The following is a 19,333-nucleotide window of genomic DNA, read 5'->3' as shown; positions in this document are numbered from 1 at the left end:
TAATGCAGTTTTCCTGTACAGAGCTACAATCAGATTTTTAGAAATACGTTGGGGTGTTCAAGGCTCCTGATGCTAAGGGAAGATAGAGCAGGTATTGGTCTTCAGGGTGTAAAAGAGTAGCAGAGGCACACAGGGACTGTCCACCTTCACAGTCCTATTATGGCACCTCTGAGCAGCCATTTGGCAAAAGCAGAGTGGGGACATCACCCACATCCATAGGGGGCTGTATGCACCTTACAATGCTATTTTTGAAGTTGAAATTGTTCTTGGGATAAAGGAGGTTTCATATGGTTTTTAACCAAAGATCTGGGATTTGCCTTGAATGGTTTGTGATGAGCCCTTCCCTGTTGGCCTGTGAGCAGCAAAGTTATCTTTGATCCACAAACCTTTGCAAATAATACACTATTTTTTTCCAAGCAACACCTTCTCAGGAAGTCTGAAGTAATACGGCACCTTGCTGCTTTGATTTCCGTCTAGCAATGGGTATGAATAAGCAAAGCAGGGCACAGAGTTTGCTTTAACAAGTAGACTGACAGAAGTGAGTCACTTGGTTTTAAATACAAGTGTAGAATGACATGGTAGTGGATATCAGTTGAACAGATTTGCACCTTGTCTGTTCTCTGGTTACAGAGACTGAAAATCAAATTCCACATTTTAACTCTGATCCTCTGAGCCCAAACAGGCTGTCCAGGTTCAGCTGGTCACTTTTTCTGAGGCTGAGGTGTTACGGTAACAGCAGCAAAAAATGTAGTTTCTAGGAAAGGCAAAGTGCAGCTACAGCTGGTGAAGACTCCAGGAGTGAAGGTTCCTGGTACCTGAGCACTGAGAGCTTCTTCACCATTCGCCAGGGCTTGTTCCTCATGGTGGAAATCAGTTTTTTCCTTTGCTCTACCTGCTCCATCAGCATCGCAAGCTCTTCCTCTGACAGCGATTCCTCATCAAATGAGTTGGAAGACTCAGAGGAAGTACTGTGAGAGACATAAAATTAACAGCACAAAATTGAAAAACTCACAGGAGTTATAGGGAAGTTCTCATGGGTGGGGTGGTCATGTTTACTCTGGCTCCCATGCGTCCTGGGGCAATGTGCAGAACCATCAGCTGGCCTGCAAGTGACAGTCTGTATCCCATGGGGACCACTGTCTGGAGGAAAGAGTGGCCAGCTTCATGGGAAGGCCTTTGGGTGTTTGTATACTGAAATCTCCAGATCTCATGGAGCAGGATAAACTGAGGGGCAGTGCCCCCTGAGCATGCAGCACCCACCAGCATGGTTGATCAAGAGCTGATTGCATTCCACCATAACTCAACTGACATAGTGCTTTGGACCATGTTACAGATATAGAAGCGCTGCCTAGTGCAACAACTGGCTCTGGAGAAATGTTTTTCATGCCTGGGACAAGATTTAACAAGGATGAGGCTTGAAAACGTGACAGATTCCTTTTAACTTTAACATTTCTATAGACCAACCTGGAGAACGTGCCTGGATCTGAAGCATTTGGGCTGAGAAACAGTAATGAAAGAAAACTTTGGAAAGAGTTCGATTGCATGGCAATTTAAGTTAATGTTTTTTGCCCTTGTATTTTTTTGGAAGAGCAGTAATATATTTGTAGGCTACTAGTTTTGTAGTTCTGACCCATACACCACAAACTCATGGCGTGTCCATACAGCTGCACGTCTGTCATCTAGCACACTAAAAGGATCATCAAATTACCTGTTTTTCCTGTCTTTCTTCTGTTTGTTCTCCCCCTCCTTTTGTTTTTTATTTGTTTTCTTTTCTTTATTTTCTGAATTCTTCTGATCTTTAGTAGAAGCCTTTTTGTCTCTCTCTTTTACTTCTGCGTTTTTTCCATCACCATTTTTCTTTTGATGTTTTTTTCTCCTAGAAGCTCTGTTTTGTCGGGGACAATTTTCTTCCTCTTTGCTTTCATCTTCTTTGTCTCTCTGTGGCTTTTTTCTTTCAAGTCTACCTGCTCTGACAGTTTCCCTGCGGGGCTGTTTCTTAGATATCTTCTCCTTTCCTTCATCTTCTGCAAGGGATTAAAAACAAAAAACCAAAACGAACAAACAAACAAAAACACTTTGGAAAACACTTAGCTTTCCATATTGGATTGGCACAATAAGGATTCATTAGAAAAGTGCCAGCAGGATGCCTGCTGCAAACCTGAGGGAAGTCAATGAGCAGATTCCTGTTGACCTCAGCGGGTTTTGCATTATGCCCTGCCCAAGAGCCAAATACAGCACTTTGGTATGCAACTATTTAAGACAGCAAGGCCCATTTTATCACATCAGCAGCTGATGTGTAACTATGAGAAAATCGGAGCTTAGTTACAAAAGCAAAAGCCCATCCAGCAGAGAGCATAAACAGGTATCTTCCTGACCTGTAAACACTCCAGAGCAGCAGAAACAGAAACTGCAGTCAGTTAAACAGCATGCAATGTGCTGCTTGTTGCAATGTCCTTGAAAGCTCTTTACTTCTTTAAACTTGCTACGGAGGTCTTCTATTTATATATAGAAAAGGTAGTGCTTAGGCAGCACCAGGTTTTGCTTCTCTATTTTGCCTTCTATAAGAAGGTCTATATCCACACAAGGAAAAGAAAAACGGGTAATCTTTGATACACATTTTATTCTCACTGGCATTGCAAATAAGAAACTCATTTGTCCAGGTTAAGAAGCGTCTCCAGCTTAAAGGATTGAAATACAACATGCTTTTTATTGCAGAATATCATGGAAAAGGGGAAAATAACATTCTAAAAACTCCAAGCCCCTCCATCCCTTTTGCCACCAAGTACATTAAAAATAATAGTAAAGTTTTTCAGGTTCTCTTCACTTCTAATTGTCCAAAATTTGACTGATGAATATAGGGTTCTCATGAAAAATGAAGTTTGTAGTTTTGGCATGGATTTTTTTTCCTAGGGTTGAAGAAATTACAATGGAAGAAGGAAATTGTGCTGGAGTAGGATTCATAGGCAAAGATGAACAGCCTAAGAGTAGAAGAAAATGGAAGCAAAGAGGATTTTAGTATTTGTATTTTTCTTTTCATTAAAAGATAGAAGTTAATAACAAGCAAATAGTTTTTGCTTGCTAGTCAGGAAAAATAGAAGGAGATGGTAATCATACTTGTCTTTGGGAATGAGAAAGAACTTTTCAACTCATTTCTTGAGATCCATTAGGTAGGTTTCACTTACTATGTAATGTTCCATCTCAGCTGAATTTCAGATAGTGATCTAGATCAAAGGACCAACTACACTCTTTGAGAAAATGTTCATTTTGTGCAGCCAGCCATAACAGTTTTAATTTGCAACCTATCAAATACTAGGGTAAATGTGGAGCATTCATCTATTACTTTTATCTTATTTTCTTCTTTTCCTGTATGGGAAAGGTGGATATATTTAAAAAAAAATCATAGTCATTTTGCTAATTACTTTCTCACATTTTATGGATAGTATAGACCGTACAGACATGGTTGTGAACCATTTTTTCAGTTGTCTAGACACTCGTATCATCTACCCAGTGTTGTTACAATCATAAGTCTTAGCTATCTCTATTTAGTGGTATAATCCTACCCCTTAGCTATTTCTCCTTATTAGGCTGTCCTCAATCCATTTTCATTTTTATCTTCTTGTGGTCAGGGTTAATCAAGACACCAGTGCATTATAGCAGCATGCATTGCAGGGAAAGCAAACAGGACCTCGGCACAATACAAAGCATTCACAGGGTGATGCTTTACTGGAATACCTGTTATACTTGGGGTGGCTGTAGAGGGACAAGGGCTACAGCAGCCTCCCACGCTAGGAGCATGGATGAAGAGGGGCAGGCTGCTTAAGCTTGGTGTTTTACATATCGCTATCATAAATCAAACCTCAAGGGAAAAATCTGTGTGCTTACAAGTAGCTCACAAAATGGTTCCCATTGTAGAGCATGTCAAAACCCAGAGAGAAAAAGGAAAGACATCACCTCCTGGATTTAAAACAAGACCATATTGTTTAATCTCTACATTACCTTCACTCTGTGTGTCACTCTCGACTTGTCCATCAATCTCTATTCCAGCTGCAAGACAAAGAATGAAGAGTAATTGCACTTGTTGCTGGGATTTACACATGATGCTTTACACAGCGGATCCTTAAGCGCAAGCTGAGCTTGGCAGAACATCCCTTATTGATTACACATTATATTCTTTTCCTACAGTGATGCTCTTAATATTCCTTTTAGTTTAGCAAATAGACAAAAATTCCTTGCATGAGCAAACAGAAATTGCACAGTCTTTGAAAGATGAAACATGGTGCGCTTGGGAAGTCCTGAGACATTTTGCTAAGTGTGTGGCAGCATCTGAACTGAAATGACCTCACAGTGATACCAACCATCTTCCATGATGACCTGTAACGTGCATTTCTTTTTCTTCCCCATGACAGCCTCTGTCTTTTGCATGGATACCAAAGCTGCTGTGCACCTTGATCATAAGCAGGTTACTCTCTCTTACAGCATCCACGTGCTCCTTCTCTCAGCATTGTGGGCAGACAGGCACGTCCAGCTGTGGCTGGGCTCCTGCATGTAAGCCATGCGGGCAGGGAAGGCAGAGAGGAACACAGCTCTGCCTCAGCCCACCCAAATGCTTTCCCTTCTTCTTCCCTCTCCCTGTGAAAGGCAGCTGTCGGCGTTATGTTGCATTTCATGATTTAAACATGAAGGAAAGCCCCATGGTGGATGCTTGGCAGTATCGTATGAAACACAGACACAAGTCACGTCTGGTTCTGACATAAGCATAGGGCTGCAGACTTCAGCTGTCTTAATGCCATATTCTTTACTGACCTGCCTCAATCTCTGTAGCCGTGTTAGTCCCTCTCTTGCACCTCAGTAAACATCTTAGTGTGGTGCCTCTTGGCAGTCTTGTTGTCCTCCACCCGTGTCCTCTGTAGGGGTCTCAGGAACAAATAGAGGCAGTAAGGAGCCAGCACTCAGGATGCTGGCCTCTCTTTTTCTTTCCCTCCTTCTGCTCTGTGTGACCTCTGCAGACTCATTGTGCTTGCTGGTAAAATGGGATAGATTTTCCTTCTAGGTGCTCCGAGGCTTAATTAATTAATGCGAGACCCTCATTTGGAAGGTCCTTTTGTACCGCAAAGTATTGTGTTGCATCCTGCAGCTTGTGTCTTTCGATGGGCTGAGCCTCCAGTGGTGATAGGTTTGTCTGAATTATCTCTGGTTTAAAATCCACAGTGTCTGCCCCAGCGGCTGGCCTCAGGAGAAGGATTCAGCAACAGCTTTAGCTTTCACTCAAATCGATGCATCCCCAACACTGGGTTTCTGGCAGGTGCCAGCCTAGATGGGGGATCCTTTTTTTGCTGAATTTTGGTCCACAGACACCTTCTGAGTATTTTAAGCCTGATCCCATGGATTGCTTGATCTACCTTTGACTTCAGCTCAGTTTAGCCTGAGCTAAATACATAATGCATTATAATTTTAATTATATATATATTATTTATAATTTATAATGTATGTGTCCATACATTATTAACTGCCCTGACCCTACAAGTTCATTACACAGGGCATTTCCACTATGCTTCCCCACACCTATGAGTCTGACTGGGGCTGAAGTGTTTGAAGGTCTTCCCAGTGAACAAGTTTCACCTGTAACCCTACCTGTTGTTGCAGTAGGCTGAAAAGTGTTTGCAGATGTGATCACTGGACCATTGAATTAATACTGCTCCAGGCCAACTTGCAGCTGCTGGAGGCTACTGCACCAGGTATTCTGCAAACCACTTCAAATGCCTCAGGGCTCAGACCTAATCATCTGTTTTCTAAAGGGAACTTCATTTCCCTTGTTAACTGAAAATCACGTTTCTGGAGAACCAACTGCTCCGTTCAGATTAAGAGATGAAAGGGGTGCAGGTGCACATCACAATCCTGCAGGACTGCTCTGGTGCTGGTGCTGCTTCTGTTTTAGGGCACCCTACTTCTTCAGCAAGGTGCACCTAGCTGCTGCTTACATTCTCAAGGTATGTTCATGTGGGCATCTCATTGCTGGAGGTATTCAAAATGCTTCAGGAAGGAGTGACTTGAGTGTCCTGGTTTCTACCCTGCCATGTGGGCAGTTATTCATCATTCATCTGAAATGGGGCAACCATGGGCTACAGGAGTACTTCTGTGACTTTGCATCCCCACAGATACTGGTTACATGATTTTTGGAAGGTGTTACAGACTGCAGAAACATTTTACTGTGGTTCACTGTGTCTTTGAGATCTGCATAGCCATTCCTGTGAAACACGGTGCCCCCCAGAACAGCTGCTAACACATGCAAATACATGGCCAGGTAATACTGCTGCCTCCTGTGCTGAGCCAAAATGCCTGCCCTCTGATGTTATAATCTGTACTCCAGCTCACAGATGTGATGGCAAGGTTGCAATGTTTTCATGGCAGTTATAGGCGTATTGGGCACAACAAACCCAGAGGAAATCTGTGGCCCCCACATTGTGCCCCTCACTGCACAGAGGATGAGATCCCACCACACCATAGAGGTGTGTTAGATAGAGGGTGTTAATGAGGGATCCCAGAGTACAGGAAAGAGCACAAATATTAGCTGTATTTAATGTGAGGAAATGCATGAACATGGCTGTTTAGTTGCTCAATTTATTTGCAATAAGCTCTCTGTTGATGTTGCTTTCCGTTCACTGCACCTACAATGTCAAACATAGCAAAGTTGACCATAACCAAACAGCACTCTTAGAGTTTTGGTGTCAGCATTCTCCCTTTTTTATAAGGAAGGATCATTATCTTTCACACTGCCAACTTCATCGGGCTTGCTCATGTGAAGAAGAGGGAGGTGCATAATGGTGGGTAATTATGTCCTAATAAAAAGGATTATTAAGATGTCTGACTGAATGTTTGCCGGTAAGGTGAGATCCCAACATTGTTTTTCAGATTTGGTGTATTATATTATACATCAGTCTCCTTTGCCTGAGAGTCTCACATCAGTGTAAACAAAATAACCACTCCAGCTGGTGTTGCCTTCCTCCTCCAGAAGCAGCGGTCCACCTACACCTGATCTACAGCCACATGAGAATGATAAAAAAACCTCAAGGTCTTTGACCCTCATGACACATATCCTTGGGAGGAGAGGCAGAGGAAGACCAGGCAGTGCCAGATAGTGGGATGCAGAAGACAGGCTGGGCAGGTGAGCCTGGGGAACCTTGAAAGGGTAAGGTTTGATGTGGTTTTTGATATGTGCTTAGAGATCTGTAGTTTTACCCCAGAATCAAGCTGAAGGAGATCTTCCTGTACCTCTGTGCTACTTTCCATGTGTGGCATTTGTAGTGCATTTCAGGTAGGCTGGACAGCAAAGAATGTTGGTCAAAAACAGGAAGAGTGAAAAAAAAATACTGTTTATGTATAAAGCTGAACTACTCATAAAAAAAAAAGCTGAGATAGTCTACAAAAATGCTGTATGTGAAGTTGGAAAAATACACTTTGTTTCATGCCCTTTTGGTGCTCCTCTTTCTTTGAAGGTTGCTTCATTAAAGGAAATATATACAAAAACATTGCAACAAACACCCATCATGGCAGGCCTGAGAGAGCAACAAGACATCTGTGTTCTGAGAGAGGTCGCACAGGAGGACCTTCCATGCATCAAACAGATCCTGAAACAGCTCTGCTTAGGACTGACCTGGGCTCACGTACCTGTACAGTGGGGAAACAGTGCCAGACTTCAGCATCAAATATTATCATCCTCAGCTATGAGTTTGATTTTCCTAAGAGGGTAAAGTGTCTTGCAGGTTTTATGATTTCTTAGGATTACAGATGAAGTGGGATTAATGGATTAGTCTGTTACCTCAGAGTTATTCCACACAAGGTATGAATAAGTAATGCACAATCATGAATCCAGCTATTACTTATGTAAATTTCAGCATTTTATGCGTAGCATGAGCAATTTATGGAGTTCTAGCACTAATTTTCTGGTCCTATACTATTTAGTTTGTTTCTCCTCACATCGGTGACTAATGCTACATAATTTGGCAGTTTCAAGCATACAAGGACGTTAGACTTCTCACACACCTCCAAGTGTTAAATAAAAAGCAGTTGTGTTATGGAGAGAGGGTAACTGAATCCAGGAGGCACATACAACATGCTCCTAAATGCTTAATGAGATAGTGTTTCTTGCTTGCTTGCTTTCTTATTAATATAGGGCTTTAGCTAATTAATCCATGGATTACATGTATTTAATATTCATCTCATCTATAAATAATCTTGACTTGAGAAGGTTTTTCAGTAATAACAGTAATACCTGAGCTGTGTGTGGATATTTTGATCAGAGCCTAAAAGTTGAGAATTGTCAGAGCCAACTCTAATGTTATATCTGAGACAGACATTTAAACTTAGAGATCACTTCCCAGAACTGACTCACTTCTGTGGGACTGATGGTTAAAGAAAGCTACATACTTTTGGGAAGGAAAATAATCGTGTTTTCCAGGGTCTCTCAGACATGCTCGATAAAATTGGATCGGGCACAGTTGTGATCCAATTTGTTGACCAAAATATGCATTTTATTTTGCAAAACAAATTCAGACTGAAGCATGGAAATGCAGCCTAGGCTACATGTTAAACCTGAGCTGTGCAGAGGTCATCCTCGCTCTCACACAATCCCTGCAATGCTGCAATGTTGCTCTGGACTTTGGTATAGGAGTCTGGAGTGACCTCAGTTAAGGCATCAGGGAAATGCTCAGAATGTAAGGAGTCATCAGCAGCATTTGCTGTAAATATGTGGGTAACAGTTTCATTAATTTAACATAATCTGGCAAAGAAATTTCTCAGCTTTTTGCAGTCTCTGAAAATTTAAAGAAGTCGTCTGTCTCCCAAGCAGAATGGTTGGCCTGGACTGTGGCTGGAGGTGCCAAACATACATCCTATGCTGTTTATGCACCATGGGCATTAGCTACTTTCAGGGACCATTTGGTCGCACTGAAAGAACATGTGTGAGACTAATCTTATGGTGTTTGGGATGTTCAGCTCAGTGTCTTGCCACCTCGTGCTTTTACCCATGGAAATAACCTTTATCTGAATAATCTCAAGCCAAGGTGGGGAGCACAAGGTCCTCAGAGCCATCAACTTTCAACAGAGCCATAAACCATCAACATCAACTTGAGAGCCTCAAAGCCATCACTTTTTCAATTTCTTTCTTGTTATTATTTCACAGTGTTCTATTTTTGGCTTTTCCTCACCTCATGCCTGAAGGCATAACTGAGATTTTCCTGGGAAGGATCACAGCAAGCTCTGAACATGCAGTTGGTCTGTATTTTAGCTAAAGAACAATTACTGCCAGAGGGCTGCTAATTCAGGTGGCCTGTCATGGAGAATTGAAGCAATAATAAAAAAAAAAAAGGTGAGGATGTGCACTGGTAGGTCCTGGAGCTGTGTCATGCTGGACAGATATCTTCAAGCTTCAGATCAATCACAGGATACAGCCCTCAATCTTCTACTTCTTACTGTGTAGAAGCCAGCAATAAATTATTGTTCTTGGTTTCTTGAAATGATGCTTATATTGCCCAGCTGTGTGAAGACAGAGCACTACTTTACCAGCAGCTTCATGGGAAACACCACAGTTATTAACGCCCCAGCCTAGGGCAAAACACAAGCCCGTGTCTGACCACTCACAGTTGTCATCACCAACTCCATGTCTCAGGTTAAGCCTGTGCTTGAAATTGTCCTGAATCCACAAGAGCACATGCCTTTAAGTGCTCTCCAAACACAGCATGTAGGTTTTTGGTAGCGGTGGTGCTGGACAACCGCTTTGATTTCTACCTGAGACAGAAAGCCCTACCCATCTCCCACACTTTTTCTGCACAAAGGTTTTTCCATTTTCTTTCAGAAGCATTAATGAAGTCCAAAAGTGAATATTGTCATGAAGTTTTCAAGGACAAGAAAACAGTGGAATTATTAAAATAACAGAAATTTCTTGCCTGTCTCCTAAAGCATGAAACTAAGGTCAACATACTCATGCAAGATTTAAGTGGAGAATGATTTCATCATAAAGGATTTCTATAAGGAAAATTCTTGTTTAGAGAACATATGTGAAAAACTGGAAAGAAAGCAATTTTATTCCATGAATTCTGGAGTAAGAGGTTTCTTGGGGAGGAACATTTATCTTGGGCTTCCTTCCTACCTTATACATCTGCTCGTCTCTGTTCTGGAGGAGAAATTCCAGTATGGCCCCTCCGCTTTGCAGGAGGTACTCAAAAAGCCTGCAATGTAGGGCTCAGAATAAGTCTAGGAGAAGAATGTCCTTCACTGGTGTTGAGCCTTTTTGCTGCCTTTTGTCCAGCCCCTCCAGACACAGAGGGATGTGATTGCTGAGTTTCCCTCTCTTTCTTCCTGAATCTGAGAGGATTTCCATGGGGAAAAAAAGATAAATCCTTCACTTTTGTCTGGAATCTTTTTTTTCCTGAAAAAAAAAAATATATATATATATATGTATATACAGAGAGAGTGAGGGAGAGAGAGAGAGAGAGAGAAAGACTGAGGGAAAGTTTCCTGACAATCTAATCATGGCAAGAGGATCATACGTGCTTCTTATTTCTTCCTAAAATGCACAAAGCTCCCAGAAGGGCTCTGCTATAGGCTCTTAAAGCTTTAGTGACTTCCTCAAGTCTCTAACAAGTTACACCAGCCACAAATTTGTGCCAAATAACTCTAAAGCTTCTGCTAAATCCTGGGCTCAGTGATGCACAGGACTTTGAGGGGTCTTCCTATAAAGCATGTGCAGAGTCAGAAGTACATGTGAAGATATCAGAAGGGAGGAAGTGAGAGACAGTGAACAGGGACTGGGAGTCAGAACCAGTATCTCTGTTCAAAATTATCTCAAGGCCTTACTACACAGACTATTTCTATTGGAAAACAAAACAACATAGTCCTGTGCCATCGTTAGAAACATAAATGTGTATTAATGAAATGCTTTGACTTATTTTTTTCTGGCTTTCCAGTTAAGTTTTTATAAGGAATAAAATGAAGCACAAAAACAACACCAAGATATTGCACAAAACTCACATTGCTTGAAAACGAGTTAAGACAGAACAGAAGCAGTTTGTTTGGGGAAGAGAAATACAATCAATAGGCATCCTAAGCAATCTTCTGGTACATTTACATCATGCTATAGTGTGGTGGTTTCACAATGATGGCCAACTGAACTCCACTACGTTGCTTTCTCCCTCCCCCTCTTGAAAGGAAGAGAGGGAGAAAACAGGATGGGAAAAAAAAAAAAGGCTCACAGGTTTAGATAAGGACAATTTAATTAAATGGGGAAGAAAAAAAAAGAATAAAACAAGCAAAGGACATGTAGAAGCGAAAAGACAGGAAAAATTATTCTCTACTTCCCATCAACGAGCGATGTTTGGCCACGGCCTTGGAAGCAAATCCTCAACATGTGTAGTGGTTGTTTGGGAGGATGGACATCTTCATAACTAGAGCCCCCCTCTCCTTCCCCTCCACCCAGCTTTTAGCGCCAAGCATGAAGATATGTGGTGTGGAATATCCCCTTGGTTGGTGCAGGCCAGCTGCCCTGGTGATGTGTCCCCCCCTACACACAAACTTTGTCTCAGTCTCAGCTACTCTGTGAATGATAAAAAAATACTATTCACAAGAGTTATACCCTAGGGAGGTGTGGGGGTGTGGGGTTAGATTGGATGTCAGGAAGAATTTCCTCACTGAGAGGGTGGTCAAGCATTGGAATAGGCTGCCCAGGGAGGTGGTGGAGTCCCCATCTCTGGAGGTACTGAAGAGATGTGTGGACATGGTGCTTACAGACACGGTTTAGAGATGGGACTCAGTAGGTCAAGTTGATGGTTGGACTTGAACTTAAAGGTCTTTTCCAATCTCAATGAATCTATGATGCTACCATTCTATACTCCATGCAGCCAAGGTTCAGTGTGTGAGAAACACTTTGTAGCCAATAACTTAGGCTCAGGTGAGGATCTCAGTGAAGTAGTAATTTATTCGCAATTGCAACGGCGGGCATCCCATAAGCAGGAGCACATCTACTAGTCACATAGTACAGTTTATATACTTCCTTTCTCAACGACCGGGACCCTCCCCTGTTTTCCCACTGACTGGGCAATCCAGGTTCACAATCTATCCGATGCTTCCCAGACAAAACATGGCCTTCAGTTGCTGGCCTGTTAAATTTCAAATTTCTTTTGACATTTTTATTGTTTGAAGTGGTAATGTTTCTTCACTTATCTGACTTGACACTGTGATTTTCACCTAATTGCTCTAAGGAGTCTGGTTGTCTGCATTTTACAAGGTCGTCTGCTAAGCTTTCCTATCACTGCAAGCATACCCCATTCCTTCCCTCTAAACAATGTAACTGTGCAAAAACATTTTTATTCCCACAATTCCCCCCTTTTCTTCTTTATAAATTGTTGATTTTTGCAAAACTTTTCTCTAAGGTGTAATTGGTAGATATCTTCCTCTTCTTCACGTTTTTTGCTTTCCATCTCCTCTAATATCATCATCTTATCAGAGTAAGGTGGTGGCTCCATGGTCATTTGTTTCAATAGTGCAGTTTCAATTAATCACTGTACTAGTCCTCTTACACAGGGGATAATGCAACAACCAATGGCTGTCAAAACTCCTGCTACTACGATCAAGGATGTGAACATGGACACTACCATCCCTTTCCATTTACCAAACCAAGATTCCAACCATCCGGTGATGGAGGTGTCTGTTCCTAACTTTTCTGCCAATTCACTGGCAAGGGTGGTAAGTCCTTGCAATGCTCTAGTTACTGTGCCATCCGGGGCAGTATTGTTGGGTATAAAAGTGCAACAATGGTTGCTCAATATCACACACACACCTCCTTTCTCCGCAAGCATCATATCTAATGCTATTCTGTGTTCCCAAGCCATTTTGCTTGTGGCATCTAGTTGTTCAGTGATTCCTCTTACCGCATCCCTTGTATAATTTATGAATCTCTGCTGATTATAATAAATATAATTAATCCAATCCACATTCTTATTGATTGTTACCCACCAGAACAGTGACTTAAACCCTGCAGCAATTTGATTCCTGGCTTTCTGTGCATCGCAACTCCTCTAGGGACCCCAACAGAATTTATGTATCATCGAATGATACTCCTAAGCCTCTTTTACTTCTTCCAGGTATTTGTGATGTTTCTCTTTCAAATGCCAGGGTGAAGGGTATAGCTAATTGAACAAGTGCATAAGTGCCTCCCCAATTAGATGGTAGGGTGGACTGTAAGATCTTCTTTCCACAGTACCACCAGAGATCTGCCCTGGGGATCTCAAGTCTTGAGCAGTTTCCCATCAAGTCCTTGGTAGCATTCAAGGTCCTCGTGCACAAGGCAAATTCTCTCAGATGCCAGGTAGCACTCACACCCTGCTGTGAGAGGCAAGCTGCAGAGAATGCAGGGGGAACCATGGTAGTGCTATCACGCAAGGAAGGGAACAGCAAAGAGAGAGACTTACAGGCCTCATTTCCCCAGGCAGTCTTTTCTTGGTACAATGCAATCATACATCACATCCCCTGGGAATCCTTGGTCCACCCCAATGGGAAGGGCACTATCTGGGCAAACAGTCATCCCAAGGCAAAAGCATAGCAATCACTATGGTTGAGATTCTGGACAGTATATCTGACCCATTCTGTCCAGACATTCACATCCCCATACCCTGTTTCAATCTCAAAACTTGCCTAAGATCTTTTATTTCTTTAACTGTGACAACTGCCACATTTCGAAAAGGGCCTCCTGTTTTCTCTCCTGTTTTCTCCTCGTTTCTCCCTATCTTTGGTGGTAATAGAGGATCGTTTCCATATAGCTATTCTCAATATGGCTGTTGGGTCTCTCTCCCAGTTACATCTGCTCCGAGACCATAAGTACGGTTATTAATGTAATCAGCCTGACTAATTGTCATAGTTATTCGATTACACTGTAGATGCTGACAATTGGTCTGAACAGTTCCTTTAAATATGTTACCATGTTGGGCAAAAGGGTCCTTCAAACATCCCCCTAGTCTTAGGTTCAGGGCAGGTTTGTCCTCTCTGCTCAATTGTTGTTGGGTGTTTAAATCTCCACAAGCTAACACCTCACAAGCATCAAACGTGATGGATTGTGGTACATAAGCCTCTGTCACAGTCACCCATATTTTGACAGGGTATCCCATCTTTGCTGTTATCTGGTCATGCCTTTTTCAAGTTGCCAATTGACCAAGGCCTTCTCTGAGGCCTACAATCACTAGAAACAAAAATAATAGTTGATTTTTCCCTGTCATTATTTTTAAACCTTAGGTTTCCAAATAATTATCAATACAAAGAATAAGACATACGTACACTACTACTAGAACAAAAACCCCTTGGGAGCACTTTGATTCGCTATAGGCTAGTCCTTTCTTTCAATCACAAGTCACACTCATTAGTTACCTGTGAAAATAAAAGGTTAGTTTACAATTGTAATCTTTTATCCTGCTCAGACTCCATTATGAGTTTTTTCTTTTTGATTTTAACCTTCAACAACTCTTCTGTAGGAACAACTTCCCAGGTACTAGGGTCGACGGGTGCTTTCACTCGAGTATAGTGAGTCCAACCTTTTTCTGCAGTTCTTACGGCTGTTTCAGTGGTTAGTAATGGTCCTTCCCATTCAGGCCGGAGTTTTGATTCTTTCCAGGTCCGAATCAGGACCCAATTTCCTGGGTGATGGTGGTGGGGGTTTGAGCCAACAACCCACAGGTCCTGAGAGATGACAAAGAGGACAACCCCAGAATACAGTTCTTAAGAAAACTCTCTTGTTTCGAATTGTGGTATCTCATCCCTTCTGCCCAGATAGGGTAATCCGAACAGCATCTCATACGGTGAAATTCCTATATCCTTTCTTGGTGCTGTTTGAACCTGTAGGAGTGCTAAAGGTAAGCATTTTACCCAAGGAAGTTGGGTTTCTAACACTAATTTAGTTAATTGCTTCTTTAATGTCTGGTTCATTTGTTCCACCTTCCCAGAAGAGGAGGGGTGCCAGGCGGTGTGAAAATCCCATTCAATCTCTAAGGCCTGCATTAAACCTTGCAGTACTTGTGAAGTGAAATGACTTCCTTGATCTGAATCAATGTTTTCAACATCACACATTGCTTGCACCTCCCAAGGACTCTCTTGATGTAAAACGATTAATATTTGCCTCGTTGGTGCTTTACTCAGCATTTCTCTCCCATCAGGGAGTATCCATTTTCCGTCAGACTTCATTTCTCCTGATTACTTAAAAAAAAAAAAAATCTTTCTCTTATAACTTTTTATTTCTTTCTTAGTTTTCAACAATTCCTTGAATCCTCTCTGGATTTATTCTTCGTTTTCCCTCAGATATTAGATGCCTTAAATACTTGACTTTTTTCTTTTTTTTCTACATATTGTAATTTATTTTTCAGTACTCCCAAGCCCTGTTTTCACAGAAAGTTGAATAGCTTGTTAGTAGCTTCCTTCACAACTGTTTTCTCCTGTCCTGACAATAAAAGATCATCCACATATTTGTAACAGTAATACCTCCTCGGGAGGTTGGAATTGCCCCAAAATCTGCTCTAGAACTTGCCCAAATAAATCGGTGGCCCTGTAAACCCCTGAGGTAAAACGGTCCATCTGTATTGTTGCTTCTGCCCCATTTCAGGGTCTTTCCAGTCAGAGGTGAATATAACTTTGCTCCCAGGGCCTGAGAGTGAGAGAGGGAGTTAGGAGAATATAATAATTTACTAACTTTTAGAGAATTTACTAACTTTTTAGAAGAGGGGGGGCTGAGAGAGGGAGTTAGGGGAATCTTATCAAGTAGAGATAGAGTGCTGACGGCATGAAACTAGGATCCTACTTAGTGTCATACTAACTATGGTGTTTGTGCAAATTAATTAAAGCGAGAAGCCTTGGGCCCCTTTACCAAGGTCAGTCTCTTAATAAGAGTGTGAACCTATCTTAAGAAACTGGTAGAAACTGGTCCTGTGGATGGACAAGATCCAAGAAGCAACTGAGTCTGCGCAGAGACAAGAGGTCAACTAGCAGTGACAAGGAAGAGTCATCAATCTTCATCCCCACGATCCCCGACGACCACCACCAGAATACACTGTGCAAGCGCAGATGGGAGGAGTTTATGGAAATGACTCCTTGGAACTAATTTTAATATGAAGCGGGGACAGGTTATGAATATGTATAGGCGTATTGTGAAACTTCATGCATATGTAACTCTTTACTGCATATAACCAAGGCAAGTTGCTGTGTCAGGCGTGCACGACTTTGGCAGGACTACCCCCCATGCTGCCCAGCGCTGAATAAACATACCTACTTTACAATCTTACTGGTTGTGGAGTCCGTTTTCTGCAAGTCAAGAGCACTCCATTAATAACACTGCTATTCCAGTCTAACAATTTACTATTTGAATGCCCAATTTCATCATCAAATACTTTCCCAACAAGTTAGTCCCTGCCTTGGGTACATACAATAATTGCCCAGTGATCATTTTATCCCCTTGTCTCAGCTTGGTATCCCCCAGAAGTGGCACTGTTATCCCAGCGCCTTCTACCCCCATCACTTTTAGGATTTCATTAGATAATTGAATCTCTGATACTTTACAGGCCAGTAATGACCTAGCTGCCCCAGTGTATTGGGTTTAATGGCAAGGTTCTGGGGGGGGGGGGGGCTGCAGTGGCAGCCCCCGCGAGAAGAATCCAGGAGCCTCCCCGTGGCAGATAAGGGACAATTTCAGCCAGCCCCAAAGGAGCCCACCGCTGCCCAGGGCCAAGCCATAAGCAACACAGTCCGTGCCTCTGTGAGAGCACATCCACGATAACAAACAAACAAAAACCTGCTGCTCAACAGCAGCTGGGAGAGCTAGGAGCGAGAAACCTCCCCCCAGACACCAAAGTCAGCGCAGAAGGAGGGGGAGGAGGCGCTCCAGGCGCCGGAGCCGAAGCCCCCCTGCGGCCTGTGGAGACGCCCCTGGTGGAGCAGGCTGTCCCCCCATCCCCCCGTCCCTCCCCGATACTTGGGAAACTGACTAAACACCACAGCAAATATACCAAAACTTCTAGACTGTTACTTAGATAATGCCTACATCCTCTTTCCCTGCTCATTCAACTTTAAACAGCTCTGTCGAATACTACATACCATACCTTTAACACCTTCAATAACCCTTTTTAGCACTTCTTTTTATCTTTCTCCAACCTGTACTTTCACCAAAGTCTGTCATTGGCCAACTTAATTCCATACCGTTCTCCCTCCAGGATGCTGAAACGGCATATCAATATACCATATTTCATCCCATTTTCCTTCTCTCCTCCTTCTTCCACTCCGGATATTCCTATTTGAAGTGGCCAGCCTGGCCACACTTAAAACATCTTATCAAAGCCTGTTCCTGCTAGGATTCAGGCTGCAACACAGGTAGCTTTCCTTGCCTGCCATTCCTTCCTCTCTTCCTCTCCTTTCCATCCTGGCCCTGCCTCCCCCTGAAGATTTTCTTCCTCTTTCTCCAACCCTCTGCCTGACTACCTGCTACACTGTCAATACCATTAGTTTCACTCTCTGCTTTTCCTTCTCATCTCCCCTCCTGACATACATCTTCAGGGCCTCCCGCAGGAGGGCCCCCCAGTGACTGTTCACTACATCCTCCCACCCTCTGGAGCCCCCTCCTCCCCCCATGTATCTGACCAGACTCCAACCATAAAATGAACTTTCAAGACCCCCAGGACACCAGATCCCCGGGACTCACCTTGAGCACTCCCCCACCCCAACCCCAAGTCTCCCACATGACCCCTGTGCTGTGCACTATCACCACTCCAGCCAGGATCGGCAAGTGGGCACCCCTGCTCTGCCGGTATTACCCCCAGTCCCGGAGGATGAGTTACTTCCCATTCTTGTATAGCAGCTCTCCTCCTGACCATTCCCATTTCTTCCCCTCTAAACAACATACTTAGTATAGACATCATTTCCCCACAAGAGTATAAGTTAGGTCCTAGGAACTGGTCTAATTGTTCAGCTAGCCTGATGGGTTAAAGACTTCATCTCCTTCTTAAAACCCCTAACACCTCTCTGCCGGTAAGGAAAGGGGGGAGTTCACCTAAGAGGATACACAGTTAGTGTTAGTACTCTTAGTATCAGGGAAGGCAAAATTCTCAATATCTATTCTACCTTGTTCTAATTCTTACCAGAGCTTAGAGTACGCTCTTCTCTAGGGACAGTGTTAATTGCAGTCCCTGTCTCCCTTCCTGGAGCAACTGCTGCTGCCACCGGTGCAATATTAGGATTATAGAGAGCATAACTTGGCTCCTTCTCCGAAAAAGGAATCTTACTGTTTACATAAAAATTTAAAGCCTGAATTTTCATCAGACCTGTATTTTGGCCAAAATACTGCTGTTTCCTTAATTGGTTCTTTTGTCCAGACTAATACACAATATTTAACCATTTTCTTCCTTTATCATCTCCTCTAATTTTGGGATTATTTTTCTAATTTCTTATCATTCTTCAGGAAGAACTGTCAGCAGGCACTCCCCCAGGGACATCTCCCTGTCCCCTGGAACTCATATTTCCCATTTTTCCTAGCCCTTGTCAGTGTGCTCCTACAGAAATTTCCCTCCTGCAGGGTACCACACACTAACGTTCCGATTCTGGAAAATGGGGGTGTACTGCCAAGCACTTTACTGTAAAAGGGGTACCGCACACCTATGAGTTTACCAGATTCCCTGGTGTACTGCCAAGCACTTCACTGTGCAAGGGCTACCGTACACCAAATTTCCCTGGTGTACTGCCAAGCACATCCCCGTGCAAGGGCTTACCATACACCAAATTTCCCGAGACTCTTCCTTTCTCTCCCTTATCTCACGCTTCGTCCGTCTCCGGCCGCGCCCCTCGCGGAGCTGCGGAACCGCGGATCAGGACTCCACACTCGCTCCGTACAAAAGTACGTCTCAATCACACATCACACAGTCTCACCCGACCCCCAAGGCAATACTTAATATTTCTTACCTTGGTCTGTGCACAGAGTTACCGGATCAATTCTCAAACCCGGAGTGCCTGCCTTCTTCCCTTCCCCACTCCTTCACGGATCCTGCCTCTTTCATCAGTCTCGGGCCCTCTGTCAGCTCTCCGCAGAACCGCCGCCGTCGATGCACAGGACCGCTGAAATCAGCGGGGCATGCCTTCCTGCTGCTGCGGCAGTGGGGCTCCCCGGTAGGTGACTGGATCCTGGACAAGCCCCCAAATTGTGAGAAACACTCTGTAGCCAATAACATAGGCTCAGGCGAGGATCTCAGTGAAGTATTAATTTCTTTGTGATTACAATGGCGGGCATCCCACAAGCAGGAGCGCACCTACTAGTCACACAGTA

The 19,333-nt window shown here is 43.2% G+C and overlaps 1 protein-coding gene and 1 long non-coding RNA gene across 2 annotated transcripts in view; one reads left to right on the top strand and one right to left on the bottom strand.

Annotated features, from left to right (window-relative positions):
- Nucleotides 1-4,401, bottom strand: part of TMC2 (transmembrane channel like 2) — a 33,431-nt gene extending 29,030 nt beyond the window's left edge. Inside the window, exons 1-4 of the mRNA XM_048053392.2 lie at nt 4,356-4,401; nt 3,997-4,044; nt 1,709-2,024; nt 816-968 (exon numbers count right to left, since the gene is read on the bottom strand). Of these exons, the coding sequence (XP_047909349.1) occupies nt 816-968; nt 1,709-2,024; nt 3,997-4,044; nt 4,356-4,401 (563 nt within the window). The remainder of the gene's footprint in view (nt 1-815; nt 969-1,708; nt 2,025-3,996; nt 4,045-4,355) is intronic.
- Nucleotides 4,402-5,405: 1,004 nt separating this feature from the next.
- LOC136790112 (uncharacterized) lies at nt 5,406-8,438 on the top strand. The gene is made up of 3 exons (XR_010829396.1): nt 5,406-5,987; nt 7,010-7,162; nt 7,494-8,438. It is a non-coding gene; the product is annotated as an uncharacterized lncRNA (long non-coding RNA).
- Nucleotides 8,439-19,333: the final 10,895 nt, after the last annotated feature.

The sequence above is a fragment of the Anser cygnoides genome, chromosome 2 (genome assembly GCF_040182565.1).
Source record: "Anser cygnoides isolate HZ-2024a breed goose chromosome 2, Taihu_goose_T2T_genome, whole genome shotgun sequence".
In the NCBI taxonomy this organism is placed as follows: domain Eukaryota; kingdom Metazoa; phylum Chordata; class Aves; order Anseriformes; family Anatidae; genus Anser; species Anser cygnoides.
This window is presented reverse-complemented; position numbering and strand designations above follow the sequence as displayed.